At 34.8% G+C, this 23,520-nt stretch overlaps 2 protein-coding genes across 2 annotated transcripts in view; both read left to right on the top strand.

Annotated features, from left to right (window-relative positions):
* Positions 1-586: 586 nt before the first annotated feature.
* On the top strand, positions 587-1,100 carry Smp_159660 (hypothetical protein; the record flags this gene model as incomplete). Its single annotated transcript, XM_018796785.1, has 1 exon — positions 587-1,100. Exon 1 carries the CDS (start codon positions 615-617, stop codon positions 1,098-1,100), a length of 486 nt encoding a protein of 161 aa, XP_018651893.1. The 5' UTR covers positions 587-614.
* A 2,612-nt stretch (positions 1,101-3,712) lies between these two features.
* Positions 3,713-23,520, top strand: part of Smp_159670 (putative synaptojanin) — a gene marked incomplete at its 5' end in the record, with an annotated part of 61,824 nt that continues 42,016 nt past the window's right edge. The window contains 6 exons of the mRNA XM_018796787.1: positions 3,713-4,081; positions 7,163-7,432; positions 12,872-13,030; positions 18,855-19,010; positions 21,282-21,483; positions 22,561-23,135. Coding sequence (XP_018651894.1) covers positions 3,713-4,081; positions 7,163-7,432; positions 12,872-13,030; positions 18,855-19,010; positions 21,282-21,483; positions 22,561-23,135 — 1,731 coding nt within the window. The remainder of the gene's footprint in view (positions 4,082-7,162; positions 7,433-12,871; positions 13,031-18,854; positions 19,011-21,281; positions 21,484-22,560; positions 23,136-23,520) is intronic.

Consider the following 23,520-nt stretch of genomic DNA (forward strand, 5'->3'; position numbering starts at 1 on the left):
TTTCTCAGACTCCTTTTGTCACATTGGGGGGGGGAGAGAAAGGGCAATAATGATAAATAATTATTTAAAAGTATCTTTAAATGTCTTTAACAGTTCTGATGTCCCTAATTATCGCAATGAACACACCTCTGGTTGCGAACACTCGGTCAAGCATCCTTACCAGATCACACTCCGGAAAGTTTTATTGCGCATCGTTTTCGATCACTATTCGGCTCATATTCCATAGAAAGCGTTTTACAGACCTTTGGCTCAGATATATGTTCGTATCGCATGATTGTTTACTTCCGATTCAGTTGGCTTAAAGAGCACTGTACGAGAAGATTTTCTGTACAGTAGTGTCCTCAAGTATTGGGTATCCATGGCATCTAGTTTCTCTAAAGCTCGTCATATGTTACATTCCAATTTCGCTCAATCAGTTTAGTCTTTTTACTGATTGTGATTGAACCCTCATTTTATCAAAATTTAACCTTAAAATCCCTCTGTCAAATGCAGTAGGTTGATTTTTCTCGCCACAAGTTTGTAGTTTTCGTTTACAACCTGAAGATTATCATCTGACCCTAAGCATTTCGTGGCGGATATTTTGTTTGCCTTCCAAGGTCATCGGTTTCTCAAAAATGTCATTTCTTAAAAACTGTCGTGTTTTACTAAAGAGTGCAAACTCAGATATAGGAGAATCGCCTCAACAGTACAATGTTATTTTGGAAAATCGATTTGTGAGAGGTGCTTTATTATTTGATTCAGGGGCTATCGCCCATATCAGTCCTTATGAATTCGACTTTCGAAAGTGCCAGTACACTAAAGCTGTTGACGCTTATGCTTGCCTAGGCGTATTGGTTCCTATGACATCACCTACCTCAGACTCAAGCATTATGGCGCCACAGTCTTATCTTGTTTTGGCTACTGGATGTACTTCTGTGGGGAAGCTGCCGCTCTTTGAGGTTTTTCGCATCACCAATGTGCAATTCATCAATATGAAGTGTCAAGGAGTTGAAGAAGACATCTATCCTGATGTTAGTTTTAATATTTTTGGTCAAGACACTTTCGTTAGAGGGGAAATCCATCCAACTGGATGCTATTTTTCTGTTTGCTGTAGTATATAAGTCATGTTTTTAGGAATATATAAGTTAAGGCTCTCAGATATAACTTAATCTCTGATCTGTACGAAATCGTTCATCACATTCGTTTGACGTGTCTGTTGAGCATTTAAACTTCTGAACATCCAGTGAGACCTTGAAGAGTCTTATAAAGACATCATAGGACCGAGGAACCAATGACTTCTGCTATCTTATAGTTAATCCCAGTTGTTATGTGTGAGGAAATGAATAATAGGTACATGTGGTCGGCTGTATTTCCAGGTGAATCACAGACTTAGTACCACTAAGTTCACCACGGTTAATACACAATCAAGTAGGCATTCAGTCTCCCTCATAGGGTGATATGAGTAATTAAACATGCTTTAACGATGATCATTACTTTTGCTTATGTTTGGAACATAAAAATATTTCCACTTCAACACTGGCTAACCGAATGATCGAAGTTTTGATACTACATTTGATCTTACCTTTTTCGTAGTGAAAATAGGTATACCTATAGGAGTATTTTTGGCGAGACTTTAATTTATGGACGAAACAATCAGATTTAAGATATCTGGCCTTAGATTTGGGAGCTAAATTCACTCATCAACATGGCTAGATAGCGTTTTGTGATTATATCTAATGCCAGTTTCTGTTAAAAACCTGGACTCTAATTTTTATCCTTACTGTCCAATTGCAAATCTTGATTTTAATTTCTCACATCACTTTATAAACTTCATGTAACCCTTGTAAGTAGGTGAACATCCTCAGGGCCACTTAAGCATTACTCAAACGTCCATAAATTAGTCTCACTGACACTTGAATCATGGTAATATTGTTTTTGTAAATCCACACACATCTTCATATTTTATTTTATTTATTTAAACACATAAATATTGGTACAAGGAAGCACCAGATACATATGCGCCATACAAATCTCATTCGATTTGTGTGAGGGCTGTGATGCTGCACAGGTGCCCAGACTGAAGCAGGTGGTGGCAGTGGAGCATCGTGAGGAGATGCTGTCCCATGGTAGCCGGTGACCAGTGATTGATTCATACGCCACTTGTTCCCTCAGGATACTGGGGCCCATGTGCACAATTGGTTTGAAGTCAGGGTTTTTCAACTCCCCTATGTGGACTCCTCGTGTCTACCAACCCGGTTAAAGCGCCGGACATTCGCTTTTCGTCTTCTCAATTTCGTAAACAACACCCCCGCCACGAGAGGGCAGTGAGTAGGAGTTCCCTGGTAGTAGTTGTATGCATGTGGCTATGTGAGAGCATTTCGAGAGGGAGAGCGGACTCTTCCCACCTTCGGCCGTACCAGGGCATTTGGGGGCACATCGTATACAATTTCATATTTATAAAACATGTTATTTGATGTTATTTAATTGTAATCTTTATCCTATTAAGAGTAAGGCAGAATCAAAGCTCCAATTCTTTTAACTTAAAAATTTTTGTATTCTCAGACTGTTTGTATTTTGCACACCAATAGTCATACACCCATTAAATAATGCATTATGGTCACATGAAACATTACAAATATACATGTTTTTAAATCACCATCCCGATTCGTGGTTTATATTCCCTGTCAATCTAGCTACGTTTATTGCTAATTTTAGTGTGGTTTTAGACTTGATACTAGTTTATATTTCTAGGTGACATTGTTTAGTCAAATCTTTTTACTGTTTTCTATGTACGACTAGTTTGCTGTCGATATATTATCAGTGTGTTGATTGTTAATTTGAGAACTGACAGATATATACATTATTCAGTGTCTTTATTTCTGCAATCTTTGTTTATCTCCGTTTTGAAGTTCCAATTCTTCACGTGATGGACTTTTTGACAATGGGTAATTACCGTTTAAACGCAATTGATACTCTAGAACTCATTTGGGATTCTTGTTGATGTATAACTAGCACAATATCATTCGTAAATATCAATCCTGGTTTATTGAATGTTAGTAACCTTCAAAGTGATCTCATTTTGTCGCATGAAAAAACAGGTCCCCTTACTATCATATAACTTCGGCAGTTCATTTAAATGTGGTTAAAAGCATTGATAATTAAATTTCAGAAAGGCCCTTGGATTTAGTGTTTAATTAATTTCCTCCATATTTCTGGACAGTCTTTGATATTTTTTATTGTTCGATACAGAATATTGTAAATTTAAGTACTTATTTGCATATTGTAACATTGTGCTAAACAGATGAGCAGCTATCGGTGAGCAGTTATTATGTTTGCTTCGTTAAATACTGCACAGTGTTTCCTTTTCATATCAAGTTTTCTGTAGTTCTTTCATCAGGGGTGGATCAACCCACCATTGTTTTACTGTTTATTTCTGGTTAATTAACCATTTCTATCCCGTGTTAAATGCTTGAAGTTCTTCTACTAAGTCTTTATTGGTATTTGTCAGCAAAATATATCAGCGATTTCCATTATTTTCAAGCAATAAGCTATAGTTTGGTATTTTGTATCACTTGAAATCATTGTTAACTGCAACACTAATTGTCATATAATAACCAATTTGCCCACCTTTGATACAATCAATTTTTCCTGAAAATCTTTATACTTCCTGGTAAAATTCACAATCGTTAGGTATCATTTTTGTTCACAGCTCCGAAAACTGCTGTCATCGGGAATGTTTTACTTTGCTCGATCCAATATTGATGGGAAACCATTCGATTTAACTGTCAACATTCAGAACCGAAGTCGTTTGGGTGATGAACTTTTGACTTCCAGTGATATATACACTCGAGGTGATGCTGGACTAAATTTTCTGTGGAACAAAGGGTTGATGGGACCTTTGATACGAGCTGGAATCAATCCCAGTGATTGGTTGGTATCCATAATATGTGGTGGATTCGAGGTTTGTACAGTCTATTGCAGCGTTGGTCAAGCTCGAGTTGGTGTCGTATCAAGAGTGTCAGCTCAGAGACCTGGTACCCGTTTTCATGTACGCGGGTTAAATGATTGTGGCGATGTTGCCAATTTTGTTGAAACAGAACAAGTGGGTAATTTTTTAAAGTTTCAAAGTGTCCATTCATGATCATTTTTACGTATGATAAGCACTAAAACTCCGTCAAAATGTTTCATTAACCAATGAGTTGTTCTGTTGTTGTTATGAATTATGATTTAATAATCAGTTGCAAGACTCAAAGTAAATTGATAGAATGCTGGTTGCGATGACATGGCTGATTGATAACTATTTACAGTACCAGAATAACACAAACTCTAGGGTGGATTAAGATCAAAGGTAGGACCGGAATAATGGGTTATTTCTTCAGTAAAATCACACACACAAAATATGAAGCACAAAAATGAATACGACTAGGTCACTTGAAATATAAGCAATCAGAAAATATGGGTTTTATAGGTTGTTCAGATTCTAATGAAAGTTATATCTGACTATCAAACTAAATTTTCCTCCGACATATCAGTTATACTGTTGGCGTTATATAAATAGATGTTACTATTATGTACGACTTTTGTATTGACTTTAAATGCCTACTGAATTTCACATAGGTTCTGAACCATCATCTAGCCTTATAGAGATTATAAGATATAGTATATTTAAGTTAGTCTTCGTGTAAATAGATCAACTTACTGGAGAAAAATTCATAACATTTCAGTTATCTCAAAATATGTCTTTCTACTTCAGTCATTTCTGACTTTTTGTATAACAAAACTGAATGATAAACATATGGTGATATTGTGACAGATGAGGTCTTAGTATAATAGCAAATTAATAATTAAGAAGCATTGCTTTTCACTGAATAATGTATACACATTTTTAACAAGCATTATATTCAAATGCATGTATATCCATCATTTCCGGTACTAGCTGTAGAACAATATACAGTGACAAACAAAAAACTTATTTTTATGTGTGTCATGTATGTCAATAAACGTACAAAGGAGTCTTATTCGGGACATCACTTTCAATAAGATTTATATTTACTACTTCTGGAACTTAAAATAGAAAAGGTTACCAAAGTTTGTTTATTGCAAATATTACGAAAATCTTATGATTCATCCACCGAGTTGTTTCTTTTGACCTTTCCTAATTATCTGTTTAATCTACAGAGAGATAACTTTTGTCTTGGAAATTCATAAAAGCCATGTGACCATTACTTTAGTACAGTCTAGACATTCAATAGGTTCACACAAAAGATTGTTGTTTGGTGTTCTTATACTATCACTATTAATCGGAAAAAGCAGCATCAGAACTTTAGTGAAGTAGTTCAAATTAATAAATATTTAATATTCTTGAGTGGTATAACAAGTAAATAATAATGTATCTGTACTAATCACTTCAAGGATTTTTCATTCTTTAAGGTTCCATTTCTTAGATGGACATCTCTACAGCATCGGTAAATTATAGTCTCTTTTCTGTACACATACTGTACGATAACTTATTGAACGTGTGACATGCCTATCTTTCACTAGACCTCTTGTTTGTTATCGGTTTTTTCTGCAATATCCTGATAGCTATGCAGAGATTTTTATGAAGAAATATCAACCATTCTATATTTTCTTCGTGCGATAGTCGTGCATGTGATCATTAGAACATAACCAAATAACTGAATAATATTGAAGTTAAGGATAGGAGTATACATAAGGAACGTACGTTTATCACTTTATGGCTAAAATATCATTCATGTTAGATTACTGTTTTCTGACTTACAATGGTGATGAGAAAAAAATTTATATGAAAATGTCTCATAATGTTCCAGCTCATGAATTTAGTGGATATTAGCTTTGATTCTTGAGTATAGTTATGTGCTGTCTAGTTGGTGTCTCTACTATGGTAACAGTCGATTATCGACGATTTAGATATCATGTATACAGATCCGTTCTTGTATTACAGTTGCACCTACACTTTTGGTTTTCTACAAGATAAGCAAAATATTACTTTATTTCACTTGACCCGTCTATTAACTTCTATCTTTGTTTCTTTGTTTTGTTGAAAACGATTGTATTCTGATCTTAACGTTGATTATTATTATCCTACTGTTTTTAAACATTCAACTAAATTTGGTAAAACAACAATTTATTTCATTCAAATTGATCCATTGATAAAATTTAAAAGCATGAACAAGAGTCGCAGAATAAAATGAATTCGTTATATTTTGAGGCCTCTCATCAACTCCAAGCGGCCTAAGGTTGCAGTTATTAATATCATTCTAGGCAAAGTTCTGCACATCATAATCGGCGATTGCGATTTTTACGAAATAACACAGAAATGCATATAAAACAGGAAGAAGGTAAAAATAATTTTACAAACCATTTAAGATTGGTGAATATTTATGTGTTGGAAATGAATTCATACAAAGAAAGGGAATGATATAATAACTATCTATGAAGAGGTAAAATGAAAATTAATTTCTATTAACAAATGAGTAAAGAATATACAATCAAGCCACCTAGTTGGTATAAAATTCAAATTCAAATCCATTAGTAAATAAATACCAGTGAATTGTTGTGGTTGTCCGTCTGTCACCAGTTTTCTTATAAAACTCATAATCTGTCTATCTTTTTCATGACTTACAATTAATAATATATCGTGAAAGTGATGTCGAATTTCTCTCTTTCTAAACAATACATTAACTTAATTATAATTAACATTTCTTACATCTTTCTTTCATAGTTGAAATCATGAGTCAATTAAAGCTAGACCACCATGGAAAACCTGGAAGCACTAGATGGCCGTTTCTTCCTATTATGGAACTCCTCAGCAGTGCGCATCTACGATCCCGCACTCGCGAGATTCGAACCCAGGACCTACCATTCGTGGATGCGCACGGCCGTCCAGTGCTTCCAGGTTTTTCATGGTGGTCTAGCTTCAATTGACTCATGATTTCAACCATGAAAAATACTGAAATCTCCACAAAACCCCTTTTGATTTCTTACATTGTTTTACCGTTTAAAATATGATTTATTAATACAAAAAGGTTATCTATTCATTTTTTTCAAATTCTCTTTTAAATTGTAAGTTTAAATCAAACTTCATTAGTTATTCATACTTAATTTTATTATCATATCTCTCTTTGTTTTTTCTCTAATTTTCTTTGAAAAAATATTTGGATAGTTTATCTATTTAGGTGACTCTGTCAGTAGTTATATTCAAGTTCGTGGTACAGTTCCATTATTTTGGGAGCAACCAGGTTTACAAGTTGGTTCACATAAAATTTCACTTAGTCGACCGTTAGAAATATCAATGAGTGCATTTGAACGTCATTTTATGAATTTAATATCACAGTATGGATCAGTTGGCGTTGTTAATTTGTTAGGTTGTAAACAAGGCGAGGCAATGCTTAGTAAAGCCTATCAGGAACAACATAGAAAATCATCTTTTCGAGTAGGTTTATTTCATGATAGCTTATGCATTTTTTTATAAATATTTTGTTTATAATGAATGGATTAATACAAAAGAAGTTTCTGATTACCATCTTAACTTGAGTTAATAACAGTTTAAAGTCAAAAAATACCAAATAGTTATTGATTGTTATTTGTAAGGGTTTGTTTATATTCAAGATTGAGTTTGACCTGTTTTCAAGATTACATTTTGCTGAACAGCTCTAAATATTGGATAGCATGGTTTCCGAATTGTTATGTTTGAAGAGATTACGAGTTCCCTAATCTGAGAACAGAACAAAGACTCTGCGACCAAAGACCAATAAGTTAGCCATTCTGACGCGTCCCAGCCCCGCTAACTAGAGTGAAAAGTCCAAGTCCGAAGTGGGGAAATATATCCCACAAGCAGCCTGAAGCACAAGCAATCACAACAGGCACATATCAAACGTATATATACAGCATAAAATTGTCCTTGGGAAGCGTTACAAAATAGCATACTAAAAGATACAACGAACCAATAGCGTTTAAGATTCTCCCAAGTGCGAAATACGACATGAAGTTGAAAGCGAGCGCTTTTGGCGCGAAAACAAGCAATTCAAATTTTTAAAATAAATTTACAAAAATAAGGCATTTACCAAGTGAGTTCTGGAGATCTAACATCCTCAACATAAATTTAATTACTGACCATTATCCAAATATAATCGAATGTAAAGTGGAGCCTGTTTAGAATCTCCTATCCAATAGTCAAAAGTTAGGCCTTTTTATCATCACACCATCGCCTTATATGATGTTACTAATCATTTTTAGAAGGATCTATATTTTTTGTTTTGATTAAACAATTTTTATCGTCAGAGTATTTATATTCGGGAGGTGTTGACGACATTATAAGTAAAGATGGATAGTGGCTAGCAGTGGGATCCAGGACGCGCGTTTCATCCTATTTGGGACTGGTCCGCTGGATTTACCTGCATCTCAGAGTTGATGTTCACTCTAGGACTGGAACCCAGTACCTTTCGCTTCAAACGCCATCGCGTTATCCACTCAGCTACTGAGTCCTGAACATCAATGGGAAGATTCAAATAAATAATACCAAGTGAATTTAGTTGTTGACTACAGTTTGTAACAGCATCCCCAATCGTATCAGTTACTTTGTTTATCGGGTTATTTTAATGTAAACTTAGGGATATAGGAATTAATTTTTTCCAACTTCTCTATATGAATTAATCCAATTGTTAGTATCATTTGTTTAATAATAAATTTAATTTTGTTTTTGCCCTAAATTGTCTTGTTTTTATCCACTTTTTTTACTTGCTCTAAGTTTTTGTTGCGTCACTAATCAACCATAGGTATTTCGTTACATCTTAATTGCACCACTGTCAGTCAGTCAGTCAGCTACAACGTAGGACCAGGCACATATATGCATCGGTCCAAGTTGCCATACCTCGTTAGCACAACAAGATGAACACCGGATTCATAGAAGTAATTAATTTAGTGGTGGTAGTATATAAAGAAAGGTTGTATATAAGGATATAGTACAAGAAGGAAGAGAGATATGAAGCAATTTTAATCTCATAGTTTAAGGGAAGATAAAGAGTGTATACACCTACGCCATTGTGATCGATTCTGAGCCATGTCACCTAGGGTCTCCAACCATTGGTTACGATAGTCACGCGGACCCCAACCAGGTAGTCTGCATCTGCCAACATGGCTCAGGCTAGAAGTTAGTGACTTCAAACACTGATGCCATGTTTTGGTTTGGCCGCCCCTAACTCTCTTCCAACCATCCCCAATACTAGTCATCATAGCGCATCGTGGTAATCGGTGTTCAGGCATACGTAACACATGGCCCAACCATCTCAGTCGATGAAGATTCATGACCTCATCAACTGATTTACCATCGTTCCCTAATACCCTGTGTCTAACCTCACTATTACTTACCCGGTTATCCCAGCAGATGCGAGTAATATTTCTAAGACATCTGTGGTCAAATACTAGTAACCTACGAGTATCTTCTACTCTTAATGGCCATGTTTCACAGCCGTAAAGTAGAACAGAGCGAACTGATGCGCAGTATACTCGTCCCTTAATTGATAGACGGATATCTCGTCTACGCCATAGGTGACGTAAGTTGGCAAAAGCCAAACGAGCTTTTTGAATCCGTGCTGAGATTTCGTCAGACACCAACCCATTAGGTCTGATCAGACTTCCAAGATAAGTGAAGTTGTCCACGCGTTCGACTACTTCACTCCCTATCCTTAGTTCAGGTGTTGACGCAGGCCAGTCCTGGAGTAACAATTTACATTTGGATGGGGAGAAACGCACCCAAACATCCTGGCATTATTACTGAGTTCCAACAGAAGACTCTGCATTTTGTCAGCGTCTTCACCAAACAGGACTATGTCATCTGCGTATTCTAAGTCGCTTAGTGGACCCCCTGGTAGGAGATCAATTCCTGTAAATTCAGTCGCAGAGAGTGTTATTTCCAGCAACAGGTCTATAATGAAGTTAAACAAAAAAGGGGATAGTGGACAGCCTTGACGTACACCACTTGAGGTTGTAAAATCATATGACAGTTCGCCATAAGCTCTCACTCGACTGGTAGTGTTCGAGTAAAGAGCCTTCACAAGGTTTATGTACTTCTGAGGTACACCTTTCAATGACAGACACTGCCACAGAACCTCTCGGTCTACAGAGTCAAATGCTGCTTTCAAGTCAAGAAAAACTATCATTGTCGGACGCCGATAAACGTGTCTGTGCTCTAAAACTTGACGAATGGTGAATATGTGGTCGATACAGCCACGACCAGGTCTGAAGCCAGCCTGATTTTCTCGTGTTTGCAGTTCACGAGTCTTAGTTAGGCGCCTGATAATTATTGAGGCTAGTATTTTAGATACTATGTTAGTCAGACTAATCCCTCTATGGTTATCACAGGATGATTTTGACCCCTTTTTATATATTGGGACAATCAGTGATTGTGACCAGTCGGATGGGATTACGTCCGTCTCCCAGATTTTAGCCAGAATATTAGTCAACCTAATCGCTAAAATTGGACCACCATATTTAAAGACCTCTGGAGCCAATCCATCTGGACCAGCTGCTCTTCCTCGTTTCAGATTACCTATAGCCTTTTGAACTTCAAGTAGGGTCGGGGGGCCTACTTCAATGTTCCATTCAGGTTTTCTGGGAATAGTGGGTAGTTGTGCAGTAGCTGAAGGCCAGCTAAACTGTTCCTTAAAGTGTTCCGCCCATCGTTCTAAACGTTTGGGTTGAGAGCAGATAAGGGTTCCGTCTTTTTCCGAGATTGTCTCACTTACACTTGACTTCTTAATTCCAGTTTCTTTTATTAGTCTGAATAGTTGCCTGGTGTTGCCTACAGCCGCTGCCTTTTCCATCTCTTTTGCTTTCGTTGCCCACCACTGCTCACGATCGTTCCTTAGACTTTTAGTTAACCTAGATCTAATTTGTTTACGCTCTTCGTCATGTTCAGAGCCTGATGGGATGAGTTTACGCGAATCCATCAGTGAAATAGACTTAAAAGAAATCCATTGGTTTTTTGGAGCCCTATGGTTTAAATGACTAATAGATGTTACTGCTGTTTCCACAGCTGTTCGTATGTCTTTCCAAGCAGCATCTGGGTCAGTCTTGTTTACAGAACTGCCTAGATGTGAACTCAGTTGTTTCTGGAATTCGCATTTGGCTTTCTTGTCCTCCAGTTCAATCCTAATGGGTCTTCTTAGTGTACTTTTCCTGCGTCCATTGAGGCGCAGACAAATGCGCGCTCGTATTAAAGCGTGATCAGAGTCTAAACAAGTATTCCAATACGAGCGACAATCTTCTATTGAGCCTCTCCAACGATGACTGATGACAATATGGTCTATTTGAGTCCATCGTTGGTTTGGTGCAGGTGGTCGCCATGTTAGACGATGTCTCTCCTTATGTTTAAAATTAGTGCTTGCCAAAAATAAACGATTGTCTGAGCATAGTTGCAACAGACGATCACCATTATCGGTTCGTTGAGCCGGAATACTAAAACACCCACCTAAATGTCTTTCTGTTTGATTTAAGCTGCCTACCTGGGCATTAAAGTCACCCGCTACGACTACTATGTCTGAGCGCTTAGCTTTCTGAAGAAGCTCAGAGAGCTTTCTGTAAAAGTCATCTTTCACCTCATCATGGCTGCAGTCAGTGGGAGCGTAGGCAGAAACGACGAAAAGGCAACGACGTGTGTCCCTATCCTTCCGAGTTCTTACGGAGCCATTTAGCCGGACAGCACACAGGCGACTGTTAACGGGGATCCATTCTAGTAGTGCCTGTTCTGCCCTTGTACTTAGTGCTATGCCTACACCTGCAAGTCCGCGAGAACTAGCCAACGGGTCGCCAGATACACGGAGGGTGTATTTCGTTGGCTGTCCATTTTGGCGAGGTGAGGTCAAGTGAATGACCACACTGGGATCCTGTATGCGTGTTTCGGAGACAGCATACATCAATGGTACGAGATTCTAGGGTTTTAGCTAAGGAGGCCTGTTGACCGATTTGGCATAGGGTAGGTACGTTGAAGGCTCCAATGTGTAGTTTGGAGCGAGGTTTTAGTAGACCTGAGACAGCGTTTCGCGCACCAGAATCGTTGGCCATGGTGACACTTGAGGAGGAAACCGAGAGAGGAAGTTTAGTGTTGAAAGTCAAGGTAGAAGGAATAGTAGGAATTGAAGGAGATTGATTATGAATACAGTGGTCTTGAGTGTTGTAAGAGGTATGAGGGCAATTATCACTTCCCGGTTGCCCACACCGTGGAAGGGTTCTTCTAGGGGTACCTGAAAAGGAAATTGGGTTAGAAGTGGTCTTAATGACCTGAGAGCGTGACCGCAGTGCCCAAGGGACAACTGCTTGAGGTCGGTCACACACGACCTTTTTGTGGGTAGTTTTTGTGTTAGCTCCGTTCTTCAAAAAAAACCTTACCGCCGGAGACGGATATCCGTGGGATAAGGCGAGGTGTGCATTTTTAGGGTCGACCTTTTCTAACCCCACCCCTCCTTGTGGGAAGGCAGCATCGCTGTCATGCTGGTTGTCTGAAGGAAACACCTTACTGCTGTCACACCTCTGTACAGTCAGCAGTACGACTTCGCCTTCGGACCTTGGGTTTGCTGCTTTTAGTCTCACCGCTCTTCAACCGACCTGTCTGGCATGGTAGGACCTCGAGGAACGATTGTTCCAGCCAGCATAGCTCGATTGCTTCATCACGATAGGCAAGCCCGACCACCACGTCAAGGTAGCAGCAACGGTTAAAAATGAATAAAACGGAGTACTGATTTTTAATGAGATGACTTTTCATATTATAATGCTTATAAATTAGTGTATATATATAGAGTAGAGTTTTTTCTACATTCCTTTCATTTTGTTCCTTTTTCAATGTTACTTGTCTGATGCACCTCATTGTTGAAAAAAGAATACTATTCACCATATTATATTTGATTATCATTCGGAATTACAATCTAAGGGTGCAAAAAGTTTAGAATGGATAAATCAGCAGATTAGTCGATTAACTGACGATTGGGGATATTTCTATGCAAATGGTCAACAGGTTGAATTATGTCAAACTGGAGTGGTAAGTATTCCAGCCTTTTCCTATTTTAATTATTGACTTCTTTGCATGAATGTAAATCTTATGAATCATATCTTTGCTTCCTAGATCGTAACAGAGAAATGAAAGTTTTGAGCTCGATCTTTTGTGAAGACATCCATAATTAACTATAAGACTGACACATCTGTGGAGTAATGGTTTAACGGTCATAGTACTTTACTTATAATCACCAATATGCAGATTTAAATTCAGTTATATCTATTTGTGTTTAAACAGGAAGGTAGTATCACTGGCTTTGTTACATAAAGTATAACTCATAGCTAAGTGTACTGGTGTAAACTTAAATGTGGAATTAATAACAAGTAAATTGTTTGGCTAGCATAATTAAAGTGACCCCACACCAGTGTATTTTTAATTTTAAAAGACTGAACATGCAGTATGCTTACACATGATATAATGTATTACCTATCAAATTAAAGACAATTTTAAATAGTGTAGTTAAATTTGATTTCACTCTTCACTTCTTCGTATACCACTATCACTCTGTTCTACACTTTTTGTTACGTAACCTGGTATATTGTATGTACTGAGCTTTCGCACTGAAGAAGCGATGAAAAGAGAATTATCCTGAGACTCGTCGCTTAGATATGCTGGGGTTCTGTGGTTTATATTCGCTTAAGAACTTAGGCCCAGTGCCTGTTACCTCAAACCCTAACGCGTTATCTACTAAAGTACTGAGTTCATCTGGACACTAATTTATTTAACGGATATAAAGTTCTTAATAAGGATTTATATGTTTTCCACTGTCGATATTCAGAACTGCAATTTATCATCTGAGTGAAGAATATAATCAGTTTCTGCTGGGATATGGACATCTTGGGCGGATCTGCCAACATTGTCTGTAATTACAAACCGTTACTTGTAATTTTCTGTTCTTAGATTTTACAGGACTTATCTGACCGACCTTTGTTGATAGATCGACTTCATGGGAAGATTTCTTCATACTATAACTTACTACATCTTGATTATACTTGGTTGTGGTTAACATGGGAATTAAAAATGGAGTTTTACATTCCATCTGGGTCTTATCAACTGAATGTTCACGGATCTAATTAAATTTCAGTGGCATTTATGCATCTTAGAACTACTATACTAATTTTATAACTGAAGATTTTCTACCTCCTTGCATTTGATATGGAAATTAAAAAATAGTAAACTTGATGCACTATAAAACAGAAGTTTTAAATAACCATCTCACGAATCCCATATCAGTAATTTGGGTTTATTTGGCTGTTAATGTATTTGAGCCTAAAATGTTTTAATATATAGCACCTGTTCATTCAAGTATCACTCTATCAGTCAATGACATACAGCGAAAATGTTGATGTACGCTAGGGTTATTTTAAATGTTTATCGTTTACAAAAAATGGTATTTGTAAACTGATGTTCTCTCTAAATGTTGAGTCTAGTCAAAGCAAGACACGTTACTATTTCGAAAAACCGTTTATTGTTGATCTGAACTTTGTAGGGAACCGTAGCTCTATCTGAATCATTTCATGGGATGATATGAAATCTGTGGCCGAAAACAATTTTAGGATTAATAACTGATTTTTGCGTTCGGGTTTTCAAACATCTTGTCTACTTATGACTTTCTAGCGTAACTTAAAACATCATTCTGTTCTCAGTCTTTTCTCTGTATTTTATTTGGAGAAGTGGCAATTTAAAATCGCCACGCTATTGTACCATCTGTATTATTCCAGTTAATAAGTCAAACGTCCTTGTCGAAATTATACTTAATTTAGGGTAAGTTGAAATTTGGTTGTTTTTTTTCTCGCTTTTTGTATTGAACCACTATAATGTAAATTTCAAAACATAACCAATAAATGTCTACGGACTTGTTTTATTTTGTACCTGAATTATTGATTTTCAATGTAAACAAAATCTCCGATGAACATTTAACTGTTTATCTCCACTGGTTGTGTGTGTTTCACTCAACACGGGTTGGACTACCTTTCTCAGTGTTAGTTTTGTATGATCTCTACATAGTTCTGTTTTCAATACTGTATATAGTATAAATATTTTGGCTGGTTGTAGTACTTTTAGACCCATTAATTTTATTGTTTTTGGAAAATTTCCCTTTTTTATTTTACATATAAATGAGTATCGGGCTCGTTACATGGACAGTAATGTAGTACGTAGAGCAAGTAACCAACCATTATATTATAAGTTTGACTTCGACCCTACCTATTTCGGTCTAAACAGCTGGTTAATATCACTAGTCCTCACTCAAAAGTGTAGTTTCAGGCCGATTATATGAATTCAAACTTTATTAATTGGTCGTACAAACCATATTGTTCATGGATAATAGTTTCTGTTAAGTTTCTTTCAGTATCAAGCGTTTCTGACTTAATTTTATAAGCTGAATCTAATGTTAGGGATTAAATGAGTTCTTAACTATTTTTCTATTGAACTGTATCTATTGCTATCGAGTGTTATATTTATTCTTCATTAGTAAATCTGTAACTTGTGGACACCATCTACTTATGTTACCTCAGATAGAAAATTATCATGTTATCATATTACTGCATGAATCCAACTTTGGAAACCTAAGTAGCTTAATCTCGTCCAGGATACTTTTCATAACCAAACTGTGCGCTAAAGCGTCACGTGCAAGCCGTCATCATATTACGACTCTAATACGCAATTTTTTCATAATACAACCTTTAAAACAAGCTTTTAGCTTTCACAATTTTCTCATTGGTGTCACAAACATTTCATCCATATTTCGGTTTTGCAGTAGTTAGGTGGATTGAATTTGTGATCTCGTAAAACCGTTCTTCGCGATGTTTCAATCAACTTCCCATCACGTATTTTGATAAATCTGTATGATCACCTTCAGTTGCTGTCAACTGTTGTGTATTGCAATCATTACTTGTGACCGTCGTACAATATTTTAGTTTCCATAAGTCTTCTACCCTTGAACCCTCAACAGAAAGGTGAAGTCTGGAAGTTTAGAAGTAGTTTTATTTTGTCAATTTGTGTGCGCGCAAAACAAGAGGCCATTAATAATGAATTCGATAGTCGTCCAGTCGGGATGAAAAAAAGATAATCTGTCGTTTTCTAGGTTCCGCATGAAAGCTTTTTAAGTGCTAATTGCTCTAAGTATTCTCGGCTGCCTTTCTGGTTTCTGAAGGCATTTGCGAAAAGTTGGCTTATAATTGTAACATAGGAATAATGCTTTATGAGAGATGAAATAGTAATTCAAGATAAAGCTGCAATGTCCTGCTGAAACATCTTTATGATAACAATTGAAATAAATTTAACAAATCAAGTTAACAGAATCCCTAAATTGGGATATTTTAGAAAATATATTCTGAATAGAATGATTACGATGTACTTGTACCTTAATAGAGTTTTTCGCATGACCATTACTTGGTTGCGAAGAATGATTTTTTATTTCAAAAATATTGAATTTATTGTTATGGCTCAGCTGTATCAATCAGATAATGCATAAAATTTCCATCAATCATTAAGTCTTTATCAGTAATATTTACATTCGCTCGTCTAATAGTGATTGTTAAGTGTTGACAACATAAGCTTAAATTGCTAGCAATACTTTGAATGATAATCAAACTCAGTAACTAAGTTTATTTGCGAGGTCTAATATTACTTACTAACCACGTGTCGAAACTAGTAGATTGGATGCCGATCCAACCTCTTACACGATGATTACAACTCCAGTAATTTTGTTAGTTCACAATACGTCGATTAGTAGTTCATGAGGAAGTACATCTAACTAATTCACTAAAACTGTTTAAGTTAATATATTTAGTTTGGTAACAATCGGTTTGGTGTGTATTTCGATATTTCACTGATACCTCCTCCGCGGTTCTATTCGTATTTTGTTTCCTTAAAAAAGTATTTAAATACAGTTTATTTTGCTCAGTAAAATGATGATAATCCAGTGACATAAACACATTTTTTAAATTCATATTTCCCTATCCTTTTTCGTATTTGATGTTCATTAAGGATGTGCTACTTATTAATCATTCCAGACTGACATAGAAGAAAACCTGTTCGTCTACAGGAAAAAGAAACAGACAACATATTTAACATAATTGTTATAAGCCAACTTTATTTGCATATATGAATTATTTATCATTTGATTAATGGTGCTTACAATAACTTGAGTTAATAAAAACAGTTTGTAGAAAATTAAACATTAATATAATGTTACATGGTTTCAATGAATTATTTGAATGTAGTTTCTTGTAAAGTATTAGCTGAATTATTGATAAATATAAGAATAAGTCTATCAGTCATTTGATTGATTTAAAAATCTGAAATGCGTGAGTATTTGTTTTAACTCATTTTTCATGTATAAGTTTATGTACTAAGATTTAAGCCATAACTTTTTTTCAGGAAAGGTTTTTGATACTTCTCAGTGCAAACTAAAGTTGAGGAAGCTGGGTTCAAACTTGCGACTTATTGGATGAAAACTGAGTACTTTAATCACTTACTCTACTGGTATTTTGCGTGATTGAAATTGAGTGGAGTTTTAGCACGACAGTATGCTTCATTTTTAGCACCTTGGTAGTATGGAGTCGCTGTTTAGGTTACTGAATATATAGCGTTGCAAATTTAAAATGCTCATTTATTAACCATTTTAAACGAAATTTTACTTGTCTATTTTGTTGTATAGTGTCTCAATGGTACACGTATTCCATCATGCAGACGACCACCTCTTGAAGTCCTTGTTCGTTTTCTCTATTTAATGTCACTTAACCGATGTTTCTTAATTTCCATTGCAAAACACAACTTGCTAGTTAGTTCTACAACTACTCAGGACATATGTGCTTGCTACACTCAGTGTTACTAACTTAACACAGTTCAAGTTTGAATAGGATTCCAGATAACTTCACTGTTGTTTTATGCTTGATCTCAGTGACCTCATAATGAGTTATTGCGATTAGGAATAATATTATCACTTAATAGAGAGTTCAATCTTTCTAGCGTTTCAATGTGTACTGAAGCTAAAACTTATCTATACACATTGTTCAACTTGATTATGGAAGCAAACAAGTCATATTATTGTCAGGAATTGTTACTTATGATGAATACAGAAGTAATATGTTTTCCTGGATGCTTTCTTGTCTAGAAATTGTAGCATACTATGTGGACTTCTTGTTACATATCTCATTGGTTAACATGATCATTATCCTGTGTTCAAAGCTTTTCTTGAGTACCAAGTAATTGTTATACTGTGCTAAAATTGAGATCAACATTCACTTCATGAAAAAGTATTGCCAAATATTGATTCCACGTACAAGACGTCATAAAAATTAGTAGTAAATTTACATTTGCCTCTAAACAACACTTATTTTCTGTGAGCTCTTTACAAATTCAATAATATACATCTATTTAATATAAATAAAGTGTAAAATTGTCCACAATACTTTAATACTTAAAAATTCATACATAAGTACTAGGAAGTTTTTATAGTAAAAGTGCATTATAGAAGTTAAGCACAACTACTTCATTTGGCTCGGTGGAAGCTTAGTATCAAATATAAATGTGAAATCATTTTTAAACCGATAATAGTCTTACTAATGTTCTATTTACGTATATCGAGTTGAATTGCTAAGTAGTTTAATCTATTTTTACACTTTACAGTCTTTCATGATGATAAACTTCATTCTGGTACACAATTTTATCGTCTTAATTACTGCTATTTTAATTTTTTCTTCAATTAATCATATTTTCTATCTACTTATTTAGTATAAATTTTGTTTCTAAATAGAAGACTGAGGTTTCTCTGTACTGTTTCATCTTTGTTTTGTTTTTCTAGCTTAGAATAAATTGTGTAGATTGTTTAGATAGAACAAATGCAATTGAAACACTTGTCGGTGTTCAAATCATTCTTCCTAAAATGTTAATGAGCCTTGGTGTAAATGTTAAAGATCAACATAATGTGATAAATCGTTTTGTTGATGGAATAAAACAGGTGAATTTATTCATTGTTGTTGTTTTCATGAATTTTATTATATCATTATTTTTACCGTTGTATTCAATAGATCATCGGTGTTTTCAAATCAATGAATTATTCAGTCTTGAGAATAAGTATTTAGTTCTTAGTCAAGAATGTATATAATATTTGATTAGTTGGCAAACATGCATTCGGAGGATTTTTTTTGCTAGACATAGTCAATATAATCCTGATTCTAATAGTAATGGATGAGGTGTATAGACTTTAATATAGGCATACCAGTTCACAAAACCAAAGCATCAAATGAACCAAATTCACCAATTAATCATTTTCTTTTTGACGTTGATTTTAAATAAACTTAGTAAAAATAGCTAACACTATTTATTTAGGAATTGATTGTAGTCGACTGTCATCAATTAATACTTTTTTCTCCTAAAAAGAAGCTGCCTATGTTAATCGATTCAGTGCACGATACTCGTTTCGTTGAACCGATGGAGTGTACCCCTAATGAAATAACTCATTCCACTAAATAATAATAATCAGAGGAATGCATAAATGTTAGTGTTACTCTATTCCGATTTGGTATTTTAATATTTGTTAGGTCTTTACTCATCAGTTCTTTTCAAATTGTTAAGTGAACGTGATAAGTCATTTATTTACCCACTAGTATTCGTGTCAATGAAAGTATGTTCAAAGAAAAACAATACAAAATCTATGTAGATATAATTGAAACGTCCTTTTTAAAATGTATATTCATTAAAAGTTGATTATGTTAGAAACACTTTTTAGCTAAGTATTCAAATACCCATTAAGGATTAAGACTGCAGTTGTTGATATAAAATATTCGTTCAAGTTAAACAATATAAAAATGCTGTACATATTTTATCACTAATAGAATAACGTTGATCTTTGAAGACATCGTTTACCTTGTGCTGAAAAATATAATACTGTGGTGTGCGCTACTTATGCGGACATACATAAGTAGTATGTACCAGGAATTTGAAGTAGAATGCCTACCAGCATAAGAGGGAAATAAAATGAAGAGGAAGGAAAACGAACAGTAATCGGAATAACAGCAGGATCGAAAGAATAACAAAGTATGTAAATAGCAACTGAAAGAAGATATGCAAATGATGTATTTTATGTTTTACAAAGGTACTGTGTAATTTTGCATAGAACAATAAATTGGTTTTCCCCACCAAGTCATCGTTCACTACAATACCAGTATGTAGAATATATTTAACTTGTTTCTTGGACTATTTCAGCTAATGTTTTATAAACTATGTAACTAAGTGACTAAGTACAAATTCATGTATTCGATTTTCAACCACACTGGTTGTGTGAATGCTAGTGATAATACTCATTTTTTAAAATCAAATGCAGTTCAAACCTGTGACCAAATAGTTGTACGTCATATGTCTTAACCACTAAACCATTACCTCAGTAAGGGAGTGTAGGATTCTGGATTATTATACAACAAATATCACGAATCAGTGGTAATTTAGTTTAAAATTCGTCACTATGGCACCTATATATTCACTGTTTATCCTCCTTATCAAAAACACATGAAGTGACAACGGTTTAGAAATGAATTTTAACCTATTAATTTAAGAAACATAAATAACCTTCCAGGTTTTTTTTCTCAATGTTATAATTGTATGGATAAATTGTTCAACATGCTTAACTGTTGTTGTCATATATTGAGGTGTATGTAGGTGTGAGAAGGTAGTTTACTATGTTTTTGGTGTTGTTAGTATGATGAGATCTATTGTATCTTGCTTACTTCAATCACTTCATGGATCTGATAAGTAATTTATGAGAATAAACAATCATCAGGTCATCCGTTTCAACTTGATCACTCATCTTTTGTCTGAAATTATCGTGTAATTGAGAGAAAATTATGTCTCTGCCTACTATATAGTTTCGATTGGCTAGAATTTAGAAGAAACAATTATGTTTAGTAGTGTTTTAGTGGAATTCAAGATAGCATATGCTATTGAAACACATGATATTCGTCACTATACTCGTTGACTAGATTGAAAATAACACTTAATAACAATCAGATCTCATGTTCTTTCCTAGTAAGCATTAGGAACATAACTCTCAGGCTTGTAGTAATGGCCTTATTATTGTCCACTCAATCTTCAACGTGAGTTTATTTTCTAAGGGGATTTATCTTTTTATTAAATTCATTGGGAGTTAGTTAAATTTTGCCATATATTTCGGATATTTTTCTCCCATATAATTAGTCTTTACTACTCTTCCATATTTTTTTATGTTACGGCATAGTTATGGCAACAAAATGGTGATCATGTAAGTCGTATATACGCTGGAACTGGTGCTTTAGGTAGTGGTCGGTCAAAACTACGTGATGCTCAACGTACAGCTGTTCGAACGATTCAGCATAGTTTTTTCGATAGTGCAAAACAAGAAGCTATGCATATGTTATTGTCCAATTCCAGTTTACAAGGATGGATGAAACTTGTTGGAGGTTTGTTTATTTTATATGATTGCTTGATTCATGCTCCATTTTCGATGCAATTAAGTAAACAATCAAATAGCCATTCTGTGTTGCGGTTGCATTCGATTTCTCAAATCAAAGTAAAACTATTGGTAATTTCTTCGTTTTAACTGATTAAAGCTTTGGAATTATTCACTGTTGAATAGCTAATATCAATATATTACTAAATAATATTATCAGTAAGCTGACGATTTATACTAGAGGTATGATATCTGTTGATAAAGTTAGGTTTATAAGGTATCTACCGGGTTTATTCAGTGTTTACTCCCATAAACCATTATTTGTTTGCATATCATCAACCATGAGAAATTTTATACAATTTACTTTAGCAGTTAGCTGGCATTTTTAATATTCACTTTTGTTTAGAATTGATATTAACTTATGAAATCGAAGAGGCTTGGAGACTTTATGTGATAATCAGTTGTACTTTATCAGAGTTAGGAATTCCACATAATATTTTATATTACTCGACAAGTATTTTCAGTTTTAAAGGATGATGATTGAAGTTGAAAAGGTATTCAATTAGTGGTTGGATTCAAATTGTCCACTTTTATCTAAACTGTAACTCAAGATCAAGCTTCTGATTTATAAGATTCACTTTTGAATTGTCTTAATCTTACTTTAGTCGATTAGTGTTTGTTTTTATCCATCGTGTGGATGATTTTTTTCCGAGGTCCCTCACTTCCTACAGTAGAGATTGGACGCTTGTTATTTCTACGATTGATACGAGACTTGCGTCATAGTTGCAAGATGATAACTAAACCTCAAATCACATGTAACACCAAGAGTGTTTAGTAAAATTAGAGTATTCTTCTACAAGAAAGCTTTCACTAAATGAAGAAAATTTGAGGTCATTACGCAATATGTCTATATATATATAACTGATTATCGGTTTTGGAAAGGTGAGAACAAAAAATTATTTTACCGTTCATTGTTGACAAATAAAGTTGTATAAATATTATTATTTTTCAGAAAATAAATATATTCACAAAATTTATTGACAATTTCATTTTGCTTTTGTTATGCTTTTTATATTTTGTAAAATAGAACAATATCTACCTAGACGATTACTTCATTCAACACCTACACTGTTGACTAATATTTTACATCGATATCCAGAATTTATTCAAATTCACAACCTACGCTTATTTGTTGGCACATGGAATGTAAACGGTGGTAAACATTTCCGTAGTGTTGCCCATAAACATGAATGTGTTACCGATTGGTTGCTTGATTTGGCACAAACTATTAATCAAAATACCAATTGGGGCTATAAAAGTCTTGATTTTACTGATTCAGAAGAATTAAATAAACCAATGGATGTATTTGCTATTGGTTTTGAGGAAATTGTAGATTTAACTACATCAAATATTGTTGCCGGTTCCAAACCATCAGCTAATCAACGTGATTGGGGTCAATTCTTACAACGTCATTTAAATCGTGATACTGATGAACAAGATTCTTATCTACTGATTACATCAGTTCAGTTAGTAGGTGTTTGCTTATTTTTATTTGTTCGTAAACGTCTTGCTGGTTCACTTAGAAATATTGCTACTTCATCGGTTAAAACTGGACTGGGTGGAACTGCAGGAAATAAAGGTGCTGTAGCAATACGATTTCAAGTAAGTACTGAACTCTGTTTCTCTGTATACTTCTGATCTTGTCCGCTTGTGGTATTAATTATAACTTATTAGAAAATAACCAAGTAAATGTTTCAGTAATTATTTCATTGTAATAATACTTAGACTGTCAAATCGTCTTTTTTCTAACAAGTGTCCAGTTTTTTTCATTACACAGCAACAGTTTAATAGTTTTTGATATATATCAATTTATTTTAACAATAAGAGTTCCCCTTCGTGGTATGCAAATACTTGTTATCTTTAAATGTATCTGCCTTTGTAAAAATAATTCAGATAAACAGCATATTTGTATATCAGAAGGGGTTTTTGTGGATATTATGGTAATTTTAATAGTTGAGATTATGAGTCAATTGAAGCTAGACCACCA

This window comes from Schistosoma mansoni, chromosome 4, assembly GCF_000237925.1.
Source record: "Schistosoma mansoni strain Puerto Rico chromosome 4, complete genome".
NCBI classification, from domain to species: domain Eukaryota; kingdom Metazoa; phylum Platyhelminthes; class Trematoda; order Strigeidida; family Schistosomatidae; genus Schistosoma; species Schistosoma mansoni.